This window comes from Dufourea novaeangliae, unplaced genomic scaffold (genome assembly GCF_001272555.1).
Source record: "Dufourea novaeangliae isolate 0120121106 unplaced genomic scaffold, ASM127255v1 scaffold79, whole genome shotgun sequence".
Classification (NCBI taxonomy): Eukaryota; Metazoa; Arthropoda; class Insecta; order Hymenoptera; family Halictidae; genus Dufourea; species Dufourea novaeangliae.
Window position 1 is genome coordinate 60,055 of NW_015373951.1, and position 19,641 is coordinate 79,695.

Here is a 19,641-nt window from a genome sequence, read left to right on the forward strand (position 1 = left end):
GTTACTGACTAAGTTTATAATTTCTACCTACTTGAACGATCATTAAGACTTCATTTATAACTATAACAACAACGATGATGACAATAATGGTTGTTATGATAGTGTAATGAATGATGATTAATAGCAATAATTACAAGTTTATTATTATTAACTCTGATTTGTGTTCTATACATTGTACACTATTTGGTTTAATGGAATGTCTATCTTGATTTTCATTACATTTTAAAAGAAACTACTGCTGATATTGAGTATATTATTTTTTTACCAGAGTTACTTTTTCATAGCTATACTTTTTCTTATATTTTACTTAACAGTAAATTTAATTTCTTTGCGTTTTATTCATAACACTGTCAATAACAATAAAAAATTCCATCTTCGGATTTACAAAAAAAATTAACATTTGATGGAGATGAAAGATGAAAGAAATGATATTAACTAAGTGTAAATAACATTGCTTTGTTTGATTAAAAAAATCATAACTTCCCTAGCTATGAGCAAATGTCATTTCGTTTTAATTGATTTGTATGCCTCTTTAAGTGTCTAGTTTTATAGCGGTGATTTTCTCTACCAGTCTTTTCTCCTTCTCCGTATCTAGGCATTTTACTTATTAAAATCTTCATATTGAACCCTGTGTTTGACTATGTCACGTTTTCGACAACATTTGTGTATGGCACAAATGGATATAAAGCGAACATAACTAATATGTATACATTTTGTTTCTTCCACAAGGACGCGTAAATTGCGGGGAAGACTTTAGAATTGATACTTTTGTTTTGTTTTCTCTATGTTAACCCTGTCGTAAAATTTGATGTTATCGTCTGCCAATATTACACTTGTATTTTGCGTCAATGATTATGATATACATACTCTATTCTTGTTTCTCATCCCTTTAAGTGGGTTTCTTCGGTGCACATATTAATATGTATAGGACTATGGCAATATAATTTTTAACAATGAATGATGACAAATCGCTATAACTGTTCCGCTTGTATTGCAACTATTGTAATAGAAATCTTGATTAACTTTACGAATTCACATGCCCATGATAACGGTTGATAAGAGGAGTTTCAGATTTGGCAATCGTTGAACGTGGAAGTCAATCATCGCTGTTGGTGCTAATGTTGTAAGGAAAGACTGTCAGTGCGGTAGTATTCGATGATCTGCTGTCAACCGTTGGTTGCACGGGCGGTCCACTTGCTTCTGTTCCATGCTAAAGTCTCCACAAACTGGATCTTCTGGTTCCCGATCCCGATCCTGTTATGCATACATAGTAGTATCATTAGAACAGATCTACGATTGATTTCCTACTTCTTCGAGCATCACAGAACATACAAATTCAGGAAAGCTGACATCTACACCTTTAAGAACTCTATGACAGTGCTGGATTTTCGTTCAATGCTGCTAATGAAATTAGCTTTAGCGACTTTCAAATAATCTAACGAATCAACTTTTTCATATAAATATTAATGGAGAACGCAATGGTACCGGCTTGTTTTACGACATCCTCCTTTATCTATGATTGTACCGACCAGCATGAGAAATGGCCACCATCTCTATGGGCAGGGAACCTCTTACAGAAAACATTTCTGGTCCTCCAGAACTTCTCCTCTTCAAAACCTTTTTCCGATTACGAGGCTTACCATTTATGCTACTCCTATTGAACATATCTCGGCGTAATTCAGATATGTCTGCTGGCACTGAACCTCGCCGTGGAGACGGCATTCCAGGTCCGGTGCTATCAATTATTCTCGTTAATCCATTATTGTTGCTAGTTCCAGTATTATTATTATTGTTATTATTATTTATTGGGAGATTCTCGCGCTCATCTGAAAATATTCAAGTATTTAGTATATATTAAGTAAAATTTGTATAATAATGTGATTTACAATGTATACATACTGGTTAAAGATAAAATATTGCCAATAAGGTTTCCAAGAGCAGTTTCTTGCGGAAGACTAGCTCTCCTAGGTGTTGCAACATTACCTTCTCTAACTCCTAAGGCTAATCGATTAAAACCTCCACCTAGAGATACAACGGACGTCATATAGTTACTGATTATGCCCAAGTATTATTGTTGTGAAATTTAAGTATATTTGAAATTAGAATGAACGTCTCATTATTAGCGATAATCATGTATAAAGGAATAAAGTAAAAAGTTTGTACAATACAATGTGTACTGGTTAGTGAATGAAATTGTTGGAAATGACTCACATGCTAGACATCAGTTAGATACATTGACTATATTATATTTCACATGTATTATATAACTTACAGGTCTAATATGTTAGTTATTTCCAGTATTTGTATTGACTTTTATTGGTATTTTGGAGTGTACGAAGACCAATATATATTTTATAAAGTAAGGCACTTTTCCCTAAGAAAGATTCATAATCTGAGTTAAACTATCACTTTTCAGTTGTAATTGCATGTTTCCTGGATCAACTAGATATGTAATGTACATGTATTTTGATATTCTACCTTGATGCCTAGTAATGTCAGTTGGTACAGATCCACGTCTGGAAGTGTGATCAACTCTAGTAGATGTTATAGGTGGTACAGTAATGTCATCCAATCTTGATAAGAGACCAACTGGGGCAGATCCTCGCCGTCTGGCCCATGACTAATATAATATGAAATAGAGTTTACAGATATTAAAGTAATTCCTCTCCATCTTGAACAGGATGGTCCAGGTCTTAATAGATATTATTGTGAAAATACATAGAAGCAGTCAAAACAACCTGCATATGTAACTATATATATGTATTATATTTACAATATACGGTTACGGGGTGGGCAATAACTATTACCACGTTAGATATCTTCGAAACTATAAGGTTCACAGAAATATTTGTTGATTCATAATTGCACTGTACAATGAGAGCCATCCGATGGTGCTAATAGTTTTTTTGCAGGTGGAGGTACTTTGGATATGTCAAGATCACCTCTATCTTTTTAAATGGCTCGGTATGCTTTTGTTTCCGTATAATGATAGAGGAGCTTAAAACGAGTTTAACGACCTATTACTTGAAGGTCATAGAAAGTAGAGAAAAGCGATAATGCTTACGGTTTACTTCACTGAAAATAAAAACTGTTTGAAGGACACTTTAATAAGTTTGCAGAATAAGATAAACATGATAAGAGTAGTATCGTATCGGTCAACCGGGCACAATCTATCCGTTTGAAGAGCAAGTTGATATGCTTCTTCTTTATGGCGAATGCCAACAAAATTCTATAAAGACAAAAAACATGGGCAACGAACATTTAAAAATGTGTGTGATAAACTTCGGCAAACCGATAGTTCAAGTGTTCGTAAAAGTGAACGTCGAAAGCGAGTAACGAACGAAGAAAATGAAATCGGTATGCTCGCAAGTGTGGCTACAAATCCTCATATTAGTTCGCGAATCTGTCAAAAATTTCAAAATCAGTCATAAATTTTATCCGTACCATATTAGTCTTCGTCAACAATTGCAGGGGAACGACTTCATGAATCGGGTTGATTTTCGTCGATAGGCTAAACATTAGATCCAAAATAATGAATTATTTCTTAATACCGTCTTATTTACTGATGAGGCAACATTCATAAGTCACAGGAATGTTAATTTGCATGATATGCATTTATGGGCAGCGGAAAATCCACATTGGCTGCGGCAGGTTGAACACCAGAGACAATGGTCTGTGAACGTATGGTGCGATATCACAGGTAATCAAATTATTGGTCCTCGTATTATCAATGGAAATTTGAATGGAAACATCTACGCTAATTTTACTAAGGATACATTGAGTCCTTTGCTAGAAGAATTGCCTCTAGTTACACAAGAAACCATGTGGTATCAACATGATGGATGCTCAGTTCGTTCACCAGACTTGACACCTCTAGATTTCTTTCTGTGGGGAATATTGAAAGATAAAGTGTACAAAGATGTACCATCTACACCTCAAAAATGCAACAATAAATTATTGCAACCTGTGCGTCAGTATATTCTGACGTTATAAGACTTGTACTTCAATCAGTCATAAGAAGAATCCAGTGTTGCATTGATAGTGATGATCATCATTTCGAAGACCTACTATGGTCTTATGTAATAGGTCGTTGAACTCGTTTTAAGCTCCTCTATCATTCTACGGAAACAAAAACATACCGATCCATTTAAAAAAATTGAGGTGACCTTGAAATATCCAAAGTACCTCCACCTGCAAAAAACTATTAGCGTTATCGGATGGCTCTCTTCGTTCTGTGCAATGTTGGTTAAATCAATATTTCTGTGAATTTTATAGTTTTGAAGATATCTGAGGCGGTAATAGTTATTGCCCCACCCGGTATAATATGTATCGTCATATAAAAGCAGTACCTGGCTTCCCTTTCGAGATGGCGTGATCCCCTTCGGATCCTCAACTGCACGTGGATCAACGTTTTCTTTCATTTGCACGTCGAGGTTTAATTTGGCCACCTTCGAGCTCTTCTCCTTCACGGAATCCGAGTCCCGTTTGCTACCCGTAGAAACGATCTCGTTATCACCAATACTTTTTCGCGGTTCACTACCACTGTCGCTTGATGACGATATGCTTTGGATGAGAGGCGGTGAATCCGGCGGGCTGCCAATGAAGAACACTTTGTGAGTGCTGAGTTCCGAAGACACTGGTATCGCGGTAAATCGTCTACCACTGGCATCGGTCATTATTGTCTTAATTTCTGGCACAGGGGTTGAGTATCTTCGTAATTCGGATTCGACGCACTTCGCTTTCGTAACATGCATCGAACTACACTGATCGGATTTACTCGACGGCGTTGTAGTCCGTTGATCTTCGCATGTTACTTTCTCACTATCGTGTTTCACCTTCGATGTCGATACACATTCCGATTTACATTCCGTCTCGATGTCACGTGTGTCTTTGTCGCCGCAACCGCAACCGGTTAACGATGTGTAGAAAACTTGAGTAGAATCCGTTCCTTGAGCAGACGCAGGTCGTTTATGACGATTCTTCTTGAGGTTCGTGTCGTCGATACGAATCGCTTGTACCGAATGACGTCGAGGATGATCGGCAGTCGAGGTGACGTCAGTTTTTGGTCTAATTGTATCCGCAATCGCGGAACTACGTCTTTTACCAACGATGTCCGCGGAAACCGATTCTCTTGACACCTTTTCAATATTACGCTTCACTTGTAACGTGTCCACCTCGCTGATCGGCGGAGTACCGCAATGACCACCCAAGCAAGGTTTTTCTTTCGTCGAGCACGAAGACGAGCTGGAACTGTCAGCCTCCATTAAGATTTGCGAGTAACACTGCGACATTTCCGCGGTCGTGGACAAGTATCTCATTCGAACGTACGGTTGCAGAGGCGGAAAAGTCTGTTGTCTCGTCAACTGTTTCGACTGCGTGCCCGGGTTTTGATTGTCTGGTTGCAGAACCGAGCTTAACCTGGACGCTTCGGTGCTGTTGGTAATGCTGGCTATACTTGTTTCCGGCAGAAGACTTTCAGCGCTGACCGGTCGTTCCGTTGCGTTTGTGTTCGGAGATAGTTCGTGTATGCTGCTCTTGGACGAGAGTAAAGAAAACGAACTCGGCTCCAGGAAACTATGATCGTCGAATCTTGGCGACAGACTTTTCCCTTTGCTGTGTTCGCTCGGCAGACTCTCGCGTCTCACTGTGCTACGCGGAAGAAGCGTTAACGTTTTCGAAATGCTCAGCGGCACGGAATGACGCCTACCGACCCGTTCGAGGCCGACCCGTGCCGGTAAGCTTTGCATACGAGAGGATTGAACGTATGCAGCCGGTATGAGCAAATCGATACTTCCTGTATCCTCGTCTGCGGCCGGGTCCTCGGTGGAGCTGACCGCGTCCTCCGCTTCGTCTAGCTCCGAGATCTCCGTTTCCGTTTCTTCTGTTGTCTCCTGGAGTACCAACGTCTCCCATTTCTTCTGATTACCGCGTAAATGTTCCATCAGCGACACGCTAAGTCCGTCCCCGAGGAAACGATGCCATTCCTCATAAAGAGGTGTCACGACGAATTTTATGAATCCAATCTGTATCTTTGGTATGCTAGTGGTATGTCGATCGCATAACGGCGTCACCGGAAGGTTTAGTCGACGTTCATAATCGCCTTGTCGAAAGAATTCCTCGCATACTTTATACGACCACTTCCTCGAGATGTCCCAAGGTCTGCACGGGTTTGATATATCAGCGCATTTCAAAGCTATTTGAAGGATGAAATGCCGGTCCTCTGCTCGTTTCATTTCCAACCGATTCTCGTCCAAGTAATGCTGAAAAGGAGAAAAAATGTGAGTAGTGGTAAGGGGTGCTCGAGAAATAGGTACGTGAGTTGTATACTTACTGACAAGGGAACCCTGGTAACATATACGCTGATTTTTATGCAACTTTTTACATATGTTCATTAGAACTACCTACGAATTTAGCCGTAATTCGTTTGTTCCCATGCCCCCGATTAAGACTTTTTGTGGCCCAAGGCTATCAGATTTTCGGGTCCCCCCTTGGTTGAAAAGCGTGTGAGACGGGGTGGGGGAGTTTGTAATACAGCATAACAAAATACATCAATCTTCAAAAATTTAAAGTTATTTTAAATAAAGTTAAATAACACTTACTTATAACGAAAGGGAAGATTCATAACGGGGTTCCCTAGAACGTGCGGTTCGAGGCTACAACCTCCCCCCCCCCCGGCCCTAGACCCGCTTGATCTGGTGCTGTTCGTGCCTGTCTTTTATTTTAAGGGTGAAATTACCTCTTTTATCCGAGCTAGCCATTTTATGTAAGTGCTTATAAATCGGAAACCACAAAAGATATAAGACAAACTGTTAAAATTAAAGTTATACCGTTTCTTAAGGCCTACAAATCCGTGCGAAAAGTTTGTCAAAAAAAGAAGGAGGAATATAATTTTTGTAACAAAATTATTTTTGTCAACAAATTTTTCGTATTGATTTATTGGCCTCAAGAAACTGTATAACTTTTATAAACAATTTTGTGATATCTTTTGTGGTTTGAGATTTATAAGCATACATAGAAAGGTCGGCTCGGATAAAAAGGTTGATTTCACCCCTAAAGTAAAAAACGAGCACGAACGAATTACGGCTAAATTCTTAGATAGGTCTAATGAATATTTGTACACTGTTGCATCAAAATCGGCGTGTATCAGTCACCGGGGTTCCCTTGTGAGGCTTTTATAGTTTAGAGAAACGGTCCCAGATAGCACATGACGCCCAATGACGCCGAATCGAATATGGATGCGTATCATAAGAGAATAATTATTTTGTAATAGACAAAAATTAACCTTATCTACTATGCATATCATAGCAGATATTTAATTGATGAAAGTTCATGAAGTGTATTTTCTATTTTGGACTGGTTCCCATTGATCATTGTAATAAAATACTTAAAATACTATATAGACTGATTCATAAGTATTGATACACTCCGCATGCTGTCGATGATTGTCGGACTGTTCCAAAATCCCCAAATTGATAAACCGAGATCTCGCGACATAATTATGTACCACTACAGTAAATCCTCGATGAGTGGACATTGACAAGAAGAGGTCCCCAGGTGTAACGCTGACTTTTTAATGAGGTTTAGCACAGTGATAGAGGTTGGAATTTTGAAGCCAATGATATGTGTTTCAGCCGCATATGGCCATTACTTTATGAAATATTTAATGTTCAGTGTCGAGGAGCCTTTGAACACTACTTTATGTATGGTACTTGTTTTTTCTGTGTTGCAAATGCCTCTAAAATGTAAACAAACAAAATAGACTGATCCACGTGATATTTATGAATCAATATTTATGAATCGTCTTAGTATCGGACTCTTCATCAAATTATATTTGGAAAAGCTAGCTTTTCGAGAGCGCTTACTTTGAATCGAACGAGAAACTCTTGCTGCCGTGTAATATCTGTTGCCAAAATCAACGAGCTAATGTGCCGTTGAAGTTCTGGCCTGACATTAGCGGGCAATTGATCAGAAACACCGCTTTCCAAGAGACATCCTATTGCTGACCTCCAATGATGATTCTCAAGGACCGAAGTATTCTGCAATCAGCAACGAGTAAGTACATGTATACAGTTGTGTAATACGAAGTATGTAAATGCAATGAATATCCAGTTTCTGGCGAAATTTTATTAAACGTTTCGGAAAGTGGTGTCAGACTCACTTGGTAGAGAGCAGCCAGGTGATTGCTGGTCGCGACGAGAAACGGTTGATTGACGCCTGGATGATCCAGATCGTGTGTCACCGCGGCTATCAGGGAAGCCATTATTTCCAAGTTGGTTAAGTGCATCCTAATCTGCAAATTTACAACGAATACAGACGCTGTTCATTCGATTCGCCAAACCTTTACCCGACCATGGTATACGTTAACGGCCGAAAATTGGTACTCACTTTTTTCTCTTGGAGGAAACAGTGCATCGCCTGGGTCACATCTGTCGCGTGTGTACTGTTGTGGTAAGGATTTGTACTGTGATAGCCTTCCTCGATGAAGGCTAACATCGAATAAGTACAAATTCCATTAAGCAGCCGTTTTATGTAGTTTTTTTAAATATAGGAAACTTTAAGAGAAATCTTAAGTACACAGGGGATTCTGAAAGTTTTAAAAAGCACAAGTAGAGTGACTGCATCTAATATTGTCTAGCACGTAATATGGTCATTTGTAGTACCTCGTGAAGAAAGTGCTAATATCTATTGGTAATAAACTAAACTAGTGGCCAATCATGTGCAGGAAGATATACTACGGTTGCGAGATCATATAAACACCGTATAGCAAATGATTTTTCTTTTACTATTCACGTTAGCTTTAATGGCTAATTAGACCACAGTCTATTGCAAAATTCCTGCTAATAATATTATTCCATGTTTTTATGAATTTACTTGTTCCGTTTTCATTGAAAATATTTGCGATGTCTATTATCTTCTTTATTTATATATTTTATAATAAGCTTCCTTGCATTTTACATTGCTTTAAACATATTGCTAATAATGATTCTTAATAAGGAGCAAAAAATTAATCATTTAATTTATTTCATTCAGAATTTTTGAAGTAAGACTTTGAAGTGAGAAGTATGATGTTAAAATTAAATATGACATAAGTCTGTATAGGATTAACTCTCGCATAATCGTTTCTCCGGTTACTCGAAACTCTGATAACACTGTTGAACAAAATTTTGAAAATTCTAAAATGACGGAGTAAAACTGGTTTAATTTGCCTGATTTTGAATTGCTGAATACAATAGTTACTTTTGATCCTATACGTGAGAGTTTTTGTTTAATTTAATTATAAATATGGAGCTGTAAAAACAATTACAGTTCGTACTTTTGAAATTATTTGCATCCTAAATTTATAGTTTACTTAAATTCATTATTACTTTTATTATTATTTGTTAAATAAGATAGAAATAAAGTCAGAGAAATTGTGATCGGTGAACAACTTATATCCAAAACGCTAGACATTACGACGTGTTGGGGAAAAACTAAACCAGCATCGTGTTAAGCGATCTTTAATTGACACAGACAATCATGTTTATCGGATTTGTTGAACAATGCAATTAACGTGCTGCAGTATATTACATGCATGTCACTATACGGAGTTTCTTTCACTTCATTGAACGGCATATTTTAAATATTCACGTTCGCTCTTATACGCGGGGCTGCATAAATTCTGTTTGTATGGAAATCTTATACAGAATAAATAAATAATAACCGTCGCACGGACTATAAATACGAATACACAGCAGTAAGGGGCTGTTTCTCTTGCGGGGCTCGCCTCTTTTGAATATTTAATGACGACGAATAGCTTCCGACCTGTATTTTAATGTGATGATGACGTAAAAATTTCGTGCCGCAAGAAAGTAGCAATTATTACCAGAACATTGTAGATTTCGTTTTCGCGAGAGCATTAGGAAACGTGGTTGATACCGAACGGATACAAAAATACAGACGAAAATATTCGTTTGATTCCGCGAACGCGCTGAGCAAACGTTGCCATATGCTGTTGTCACGTATTTTAATATGAGGCCGATTCGAATACGCCGAATAGACTTCAAATATTGTAAACAAACTTTATGAGTAATTTCGTTACCCACATATTTGAGACATTATTAAAAAAATGATATGTTTCTCGATCCAGTTTCTGAATTAACGAAAGACTGACATTTAGGGTAAATAACCCAATTACGAATGGTGTCCGTATTATGCAGGGTTAACTATATTTCCGTGAATTAAAAACGCTGTATACATACAGGGTGTTCGACAACTAGTGGGAAAAAATTTAAGGCGTGATTCTTTGAGGCAAAATAAGATGAAAATCAAGAATAACGAAATTGCTAAAAATGCTTCGTTTGTTAATTATAAGCGTTTAAAAATTGTCCCAAATCATGGCAATTCGCGCGCACGGAGTGTCAGCGGATCACGGCTCATCAGGGGCGTACAGTCACTTTAAAGACTCAACGACGTACAGGAAAAGTCGGTAGAACAGCTGTTTACTTACCCCGTAGAAGATGTCAATAACTTGTGCCCGCGGTATTTGAGTCGAATCCACCTGTATCGCATTAACTCTCTTACTCGATACTCGATAAAATTCGATAAAACTCGAACATCGATTACTCGATAAAATTCGCAAGAAATGTAAATATCTTCTTATGAATATTATCGACTAGAGAGGGTTAATGCCCCCTCTAGTTGACACGTACAACAACTTTACTGTCCACGAGTATCCATGAAATTAATCCGCACATGCACGTACACCACAGAAGTCCGCGAAAAGTGTCCACACACACTAAGCGATTTTCCCGTCCGCGAAAAATGTTCACAGATTGCGCGATTATGTGACCCGCGAGCGGTTCCTCCGTTGCGTTGAACACTCTACAGGTTACACAAAACGAACACTCAAAATAATTAATTTAGAACTATTTACACTAATTTGTAACCTGCAATAATGAATAAAACCTACAATATTTAATGAAACCAGCAATAATTAATAAAACCTACAATATTTAATAAAACCTGCAATAATTAATAAAATCTACAATATTTAATAAAACCTACAAGAATGACTAAAACATACAATAATTAATTTGCACTATTTATAACAACGACGTACACTACACTACTAAATAGTTACTACGTTCTCGCTAAATAAACTAAGACTTAGTTTTCCGAACATGAACTCTATTTGCTCGCAGAATGCAAAGGGCACCGTTCGGAAAGGACAACTGATATTGTTGAACTGATCCTCCCTCGTTAGGATCGATGTGGCGTAATTGGTCGATCCCCACTTTTTCATGGTCAATACTTTTTGGGAAGGAAGAGCTGCATGGGAAAGTGTCTTGGAGGTCGCGTTTCTTTTCGTATATTCTTAGAGCAACATCTGTATTTTGGTCTCATACACCATTCGGGGCCACTTGGCCACGATGCCAAGGGTGTACGAGTCTGGATCTGGACATTATAAAACTGTCTCTTGTCTTCTGCAGTGCGACCACCCGCGGATTGCCTGCAACGTGTTGCTGCCATCGACGAAGATCTTGCTCATTGTGTTTTCGGCCGTCCCTCGTGACATTAACTTGTAAAAAGAACTTTCAACCTCGAATTCCAACTCCATGTTAGAAATGGTTCATATTACACAGAATGTACGTGTTTAACAATTTCCTTTATTTTATTTTATGTAGTTTCTTCATGCATCGTAGTGCACGTGCAGCAAATTTCATCTAAGTTTCATTCTAATATTATTATACGTTTTCTATGATCCATGTTAATTGCATATTATTTTTTTGCGGACACAAGAACCTCAAACACTTGTAGTAAGATCGAAGTGGTAATAAAATATGCAATGCACATAAAACATACAGTAAGTTATAATGTCCAGAATCGCACACCCTCGGCATCGTGGCCAAGTAGGCCCGAGTGGTGCATGAAAAAAAATACAGATGTTGCTTTAAGAATGTGGAAAGAGAAACGGGATCTCCACATTCCCATGCAGGCTTTTCCTTCCCAAAAAGTATTCACCATGAAAGAGTGGGGATCGACCTATTACGCCACATCGTTCCTAACGAGGAAGGATCAGTTCAACAATATCAGTTGTCCTTTCCGAACGGAGCCCCCTTTGCATTCTTCGAGCAAATCGAGTTCATGTTCGAAAAACTAAGTTTTAGTTTATTTAGCGATTCCGTAGTGATTATTTAATAGTGTCGCGTACGTCATTGTTATAAATAGTGCAAATTAATTATTGTAGATTTTATTAATTATTGTAGGTTTTATTAAATATTGTAGGTTTTATTCATTATTGCAGGTTAAAAATTAGTGTTAAATAGTTATGAATTAATTATTTTGAGTGTTAGTTCTGTTTAACGTGTAGAGTGTTCAACGCAACGGAGAAACCGCACGCGGGTTTAATTAATCACGCAGTGTGTGAACATTTTTTGCGGACTTTTATGGTGTACATGCATGTGCGGATTAATTTCATGGACACTCGTGGACAGTAAAGTTGTTGTACGTGACAACTAGAGGCGGCATTAACCCTCTCTACTCGATAATATTCGTAAGAAGATATTTACATTTCTTGTGAATTTTATCGAGTAATCAGAGTTAATGCGATACAAGTGGATTCGACTCAAATACCGCGGTCACAAGTTATCGACATCTTCTACGGGGTAGTAGACAGCTGTTCTACCTACTTTTCCTGTACGTCGTTGAGTCTTTAAAGTGACTGTACGCCTCTTACGAACCGTGGTCCGCTGACACTGCGTGCGTGCGGATTGCCATCATTTGGGTCAATTTTTACACGCTTATAACTAATAAACGAAGCATTTGTCGCAATTTCGTTATTCTTGATTTTCGTCTTATTTTGCCTGAAAGAATCACCCTTTCAATTTTTTCCCACTAGTAGTCAAATACCCTGTATAATGTTCACTGTATTCGTATTCAGTTGGGGGCAATATAATGAATTTTTATATAATAAGACCGATTCTATAATAGGTGCAAGTTCAGTTGGGGGCAACCAAAAATTTATATCTACTATGTATACATATAATACTTAAATAATGTATGCGAATATAAAAAGAGGAGGTAGAATAGAAGACGTGGTGAATGGAAGAATAAAGAAATGGCTCAGGAATTTGAAACAAAAGGAGGGAGGAAATAGAAACTTATGTAATAGGGTGATAAGAAATAAATAGTAAGAAATAGATTAGAATTTAAGATAGAAAGGGAATGGAAGGAAAAAGTGAATGAGAAGAATGCTTGATTAGGTTAGTATTGTAAGGTTATGATAAGTTGTAAAGCAAATCCAAATTTTTTGGCTGTGAGGCTGAAATATAGAATATACTTTATAGCTATCTATCTATCTATCTATATATCTGTTTAAATAATTTTAATGTTATACTTTAAAATTTAAGTGTAATTAATTGTTAATGCGATACTTTCCTAAAACATACTGAGTGTACTGGGCGAAAACATATACGTTACAAAAATGGTGAAGTACCATGGTTTATCCAGTACAGATTAATTCACTATAGAGTATCGAGTTGATTAGGTTCTGAAAAATTAATTTTCCTGCCCCCAATTAAATACGAATATAGTCAATCTAATGTACAAATATGCTCTTACAAATTCAAATAAGATTATAACGTTTTGCTACGAATTAATAACTGTATACAGCGCGTTTCTCCACGATTTCATTTACATATGTTCTCATTTCGATTTCAATCGTATATATTCTCTCAAAATTTCCTAAAACTGCCGGTGCTGATGGGTAACTGCACTTACCGAACAATTTCCACACCGTTACCACGTCCAAGTTGAAATGTTGCAGCAATCCGTACCAATGAAAAAGATGGACGCATAATACTGGCAATGAACGTCCTGAAATCAAATTTAAACGTTAAGAAGGTTTTAACTTAATGGGCAAACTTTTTTAATCGAAGAACTATGGAGTATACTGTCCATTCGTTTAAGTTTAAAAGACCAAGTCAAGTGTAGTTATCTTCAACTCAGTTATTTGAAAAATATTCTGTTATTAAATTCAGTTACCCAAAGAGAAATGTATTCATCGAAACAGCTGAAATATTTTGTAAATAAAATCAGACTGTATGAATGTGAAAATTGCGAATTTAAATCAGCATCTGTAAAAATACAGGACCCCTTATAGTGCGGAGGATACGTTCCACGTTATTACAAATTTCGTGTTATATGGAACCCAGACCCTAAAAAGTTAAAACTATATAATACAGTTTTTTTTAATATAACAGAAAACAATATGCATGTTATTTCATGTTAGAACAATAAAAACGTAAAGTTTTTTTTCATTATATGTACAGAATAACTTAAAGTAAAAAAGGCATGTAAAACTAAAATCTAATCACTGTTAGAATTGCTTAAAATTACGTTCCATCGACATTATCTATAATTCCACCGACAAAGAAATACTTTAAACAAGCCCTCCTTGTCGCACAAGAGTTAATGCAAAACTGATTGTCGAGTCAATTCAATGAATGCATATATGTACGTTTCCACATTATAAATGAGTCATTTTCAGTAATTTTTTAATCGCGTTATATGGAGACAGTAGCGCACTTTTTCGTTCACGTTGTAGAAGTACCGCGTTATACGGGGTCCTACTCTAGAGGATTGCTTAAAAATATCTCGACTTTCGGAAAAATTTATCCCGAATGTTGAAACGAAGAATCGTTTCTAGTCAGAGAATAGCCCTTTTATAGCTGGTTCTGCTTAGCTTACCATTCGAGGAGAATAGATAACGAGACGCATTAAGAGTAAGTGAGATAGAGTATTAGCGAGCGATAAACGAGCGAGGAACAACGTCTCGTTGTGCAAACTAGTACTATCATAAACAAATTAGAACTCATGTTGGTATGGCAAGGATATTTTGAGCGACGCGGTTATGTACGAGCGGAATTCTTTTGTTTAGTTGGTATATCCTTTTTTCTTTTGTTTCGCGTGTTGTCCGTTCGCAGCACGGGTGAGTATGTATGTCGCATTGTGACGAACCTGATGTGTTATAATAAAATCCTTCACAACTCATATAGAAACTGTTAATAGTTCATATTAATTCATTATAGATTCTGATAAATCATAAGTAAATATGACCCAAATTGCGTCGTGTTTGGTATCATTTTAATCAGAAAAGTCTCATCAATTTGTTTATGAAAGTTTCATTAATAAAGAATCAAGAATAAAAAGGTTTTATCGTTGCATTAGTATTGTCTCCCCGACACCCGGGAATGTAACCTTTTTGTGGGCTCCCAACGTTCAGTCGTCGGCTCGTGAACGGTTTTTCTATGAAAAAAATTGAATATGTACTATTATTATTTGATAAAGAGTTTATTTTAATGAAAGTTAATTGCACTTTTTTTTTACATTAATAATGTGAAAGTTATGAGATTTTATCTTTAATGTTCCGGTTTTGTCCGGGTCTCCTATATGTATAGTGTGAATCACTTAATCCCTTCGTGTCATATGACGGATCTCACCAGTCATCACGTTTAAGAACCATATTGGATTATGACGGGATTTTTAAGCTATTTGTGACGTTTATCCTATCATAAATTTTTGTCTGTGTGTAATAATTTTTTTCTGTGTTCTTTATACGCCCTTTCTATAACGAATTTGAGAATGTCATTCGGAGAAATCGTATAATATACTACCGATGAAGTGTTTGCGTTTCAAGAATGATCTTACGCTCGCCGTATTCGCTTCGTTCGCGTCGGTGTTATCGCTTCACAAGGTAGTGTATATGCATATTTAGAGCCGGTCGTTTCAGGACGAAGCAGATTCGTTAGAAGCCAACAATCGCAAAAGAAAGGTCTTGAGTAGTGATGGGTAACCGAGCCTTGGTGTTCGAGCTTCTTCGAACGAGCTGATACTTCGAGCTTGTTCGAGCTACTCGAACGAGCTCGGATGACAGATTTATGTTCTCAGGGGAGACCCGAGGCTCTGGCACTCGAAGCTCGAAGCTCGTTGCCTCGGCGCGTAGAGATGTTATCTGGCCGCCGGCAACCGACCCTCGGGCCCTCGGGTTACATTGTAACACACGGAATGAATCACCCATGAATAAAAATTTAAACTTTTACTCCTTTCAGTGTACTTTCTTAAAAATGTTATGAATAAATGTAGGAGATTCTCTTGATGAAAATGTTAGATTAAATGAAGGTGGATCGAGATTAAAGGAATAGAATTAGCCAAACGCGCACTAAATACGATAGTGTAATAGATATATATATTTATACTTACTCCCGTGCCATGCAACCCGCGAAGGAACACACATACAAAACGTTGTGCCCCTGTGGCAGGTATGAGGACGCAACGATCGCACCATAAATCGAACCATATTTAATAACACAGAATTCGTATCGCGACATAACGTATGAATAAAACATAACATAATATAACATAATATGAAGCAATGCAGTGCATTAATACATTGATCATTAAAATATAAACATAATACAATTATTTTGATTGAAACATAGTCCAAAGATAACATAAGAAGCAAAGAGAAGAAATTAATTATGACAAAATATAGTATAGAAACAAGTGTACAGTAAAATGCATAAAACAATATAATGGTATGTAACATTAAGACATAAACCTAATACAATCATTTTAACCAATAAATACAAAATTTGACCATTCTGACTTTCTTAGCCTATTCGGAGGGTACGGTTTTATGGTCTTGTTCGGCGCGTCGCATCGGTGAGACCGGCTGTCGGCCAACATACGGACACAGTTGTAATATTCCGACTAGGTGGCTGATTAAGTGAGTGAAGAAATAGCAACGGCGAAGGAAAACGTTAACCCTCATCCGTCCCTCATTTTCCCAATTTAATATGCCTCTCGGTGTCAAATTGATCCAGTGGTAAAAATTAATATAATGAAGTTCTAAATAGTTAAATGTGCAAATTCTTTTTTATTTTAAAGAATAACGTTATTTCTTAGGAGAAAACTGTGTCAAATTGACACAAGGTATGGATTAGGGTTAAGGCAAGTGATATTTATAGTACAACTGTACATGGATAAGTATTATCCCTTTCGCTCCGACGCACTTAGCACAAAATATGCGCGACCGGTCCACTTTTTGAGGGCATATACATATGTATATGCGTTCTTTGGAGCGAAAAGTTCGTAATCCTACATTCTCTACATTTAATAGCAGCGGTTATTACATTCTGGCAGCACTACGTTTTTCGTATTCAATTTCCTACAATAATGTATACGTTCATTTCCTTTCATAGTTTTCGTCTTTCAATATTGTACCTTATTTTTTAATATTGCAAAAAAGATGTAAGGGTGTTATGACCGCGCCAAGGTTGCGGGTTGTCGGAGTCCCCCAATGGTACAAGTTTATAGCGATATTGTTCTTCGCCTCGGTGGTACTGCGCGAGCGGAACTGGCTGCCGACCAAATGTTGGAACCTTCGTTTATTGTACAAGGATGTCGAAAAGATTAAAAAGGTACACAATTGAAGTCAAACGGACAAGACATACGGGAAAAGTGAATGGCTAAATTGGAGTTTTGTTCGAACGTAACAACCGCTGCTATGAAGCAGTATGAATGTTTGCAAGTTACAATATTACAAGAATATTAAGAATCTGTAAGCAAATATAAGAAACAGTTATTTTTACTTCATCGAAAAGGCAAAACTGTCCCATATTTCCCTTAATACGAATTCTATGTTATTAAATATATTTTCATCAAGAGAATCTCCTACATATATTCATAACATTTTTAAGAAAGTACACAGGAAGGAGTAAATTTAAAGTTTTATTCATGGGTGGTTCATTCCGTGTGTTGCCGGCGGCCAGATAACATCTCTACGCGCCGAGGATTCGAGCTTCGAGTGCCAGAGCCTCGGGTCTCCTCTGAGAACATAAATTTGTCATCCGAGCTCGTTCACTCGAACGAGCTACTCGGCTCGACTGAGCTTCGAGCTTTTCCCCTACTATTCGTATACGTTCGAAAAGCTCGGTTACCCATCACTAGTCTTGAGTCTATTATACATATAAAGTCAGTCAAGTACGAGTGAAAATTTGTTGTACGAAAGAGATGTCGAAATGGTTGGTAGAGATCAATCAGATAGTGAGGATGATTGCAATACATTTAAAAGAAAACAACATATACTACTGTATTCTAAACATTTTATATAAATGAATTACTTATTGAGTAATAGAATTAATTAATTTATTTATTCTTTCAAGTACGGATTCATAAGCAAAATTACCTCGGCTACTTTGGCCCAACAACTGGACGTTTCGCGTGGACGCGAAGGGGTTAAGGGAGTACATAGGTATTAGGTAGCTAAAATGAACGATTTCTTTTATGTTGGAGTATAGGGCAAGTAATAACTCAAATCATTTGTTGTTTGAATAGTTCTTTCACAAGGATGTAAAATGTATTTTAAAACAAAAAAATTCACAAAATATTACAAATTAATTAAAACACAAGACATTAAAGTGTGTGCTCGCGTAGTGCGCGCGTCGGTGAGATGAACACGATTCTCATTGAACGACTCATCTAAAAGCAAAATTGGAATTCGGTCGAAAAATTTTAATAAAAACCCGTGACGTTATACAACAAATACCAACTTTGAACGTTTTTCCTGAAATAATTCTGTGGGAAATGTTTAATAAAATTGTTTATTGTCATGCGATCTTAATGAACGAGTTCCACTTTGTAGATTTTGAGTTAAAAAATACTCATTTACAACGATTTTGATTTTAGATGAGTCGTTCAATGGGAATCGTGTTCACCAGATCGATACGCGCACTACGCAAGCACTCACTTTGATGCTTCATGTTTTAATTAATTTTTAACATTTTGTGAATTTTCTCGTTTTACAAACATGCCACATCCCTAGGAAAGAATTGTTAAAAGAGCAAATGATTTGAGTTATTACTCGCTCTACAATCTATCTTAGAAGATACCGTACATTTTAGCTGTCTAATACCTATGTACCTCCTTAAGGCAAACCACCTGAATAACTGCCACAATTTTGGAGATAGAAGGAACTGTTTGAAACAAAAGCTATTTGGATCTTGGACGGAGGGGGGAGGGGGCAATTAAGTTAGGAGATTTCAAGGTAACCTTAACTTCTTAAAGTGGAATCATGTGTTTTTATATATTTACGATTGTAGTTCTTCTTAATACGATTTACTGACTACAGTCACTGAAGGGTACTCAAGGTCATGGATATAAAGAAAGGATAAGAAATGAGAATTCGTTGTAAGTGCTTTCACAACAAAATGTTTTCGGCTTTATTAACAGAATGAAGTTTGTTTACATTTACATTCACGCAGTGTTATGGTACTGCGTTAAAGCGTTAATAAAAAAATTTTAATTACATACCAGTATTAAATATAACCACGTAATCACAGTTAACAGGAGGAGGACTACGGTCTGCAATAGTCACAATCTGCAATATGTAAATTTTATTCTCTGTACCTTCACTATCAGAATGGTCCCATAAGCGTACCTTTTTTATGTTCATGACCTCGAATGATCTTGAGTCACTACGGTCATTAAAATTGCTTTGAGAATGGTTACAAACGTAGGTGTCTAAAAAATATATGGTTCCAGTTAAAAAAACTCAGATAACCTTGAAATCTCCTAAGTGCCTCCCTACTTGGAAAAAACTTC

General features: G+C 37.1%; 1 protein-coding gene across 1 annotated transcript in view; it reads right to left on the bottom strand.

Moving 5' to 3' along the window:
• Nucleotides 1–989: 989 nt before the first annotated feature.
• Nucleotides 990–19,641, bottom strand: part of LOC107186180 — a gene marked incomplete at its 5' end in the record, with an annotated part of 89,260 nt that continues 70,608 nt past the window's right edge. Inside the window, 9 exons of the mRNA XM_015574002.1 lie at nt 990–1,254; nt 1,530–1,826; nt 1,900–2,022; nt 2,479–2,620; nt 4,350–6,260; nt 7,863–8,036; nt 8,159–8,290; nt 8,386–8,486; nt 13,759–13,854. Of these exons, the coding sequence (XP_015429488.1) occupies nt 1,211–1,254; nt 1,530–1,826; nt 1,900–2,022; nt 2,479–2,620; nt 4,350–6,260; nt 7,863–8,036; nt 8,159–8,290; nt 8,386–8,486; nt 13,759–13,854 (3,020 nt within the window). The remainder of the gene's footprint in view (nt 1,255–1,529; nt 1,827–1,899; nt 2,023–2,478; nt 2,621–4,349; nt 6,261–7,862; nt 8,037–8,158; nt 8,291–8,385; nt 8,487–13,758; nt 13,855–19,641) is intronic.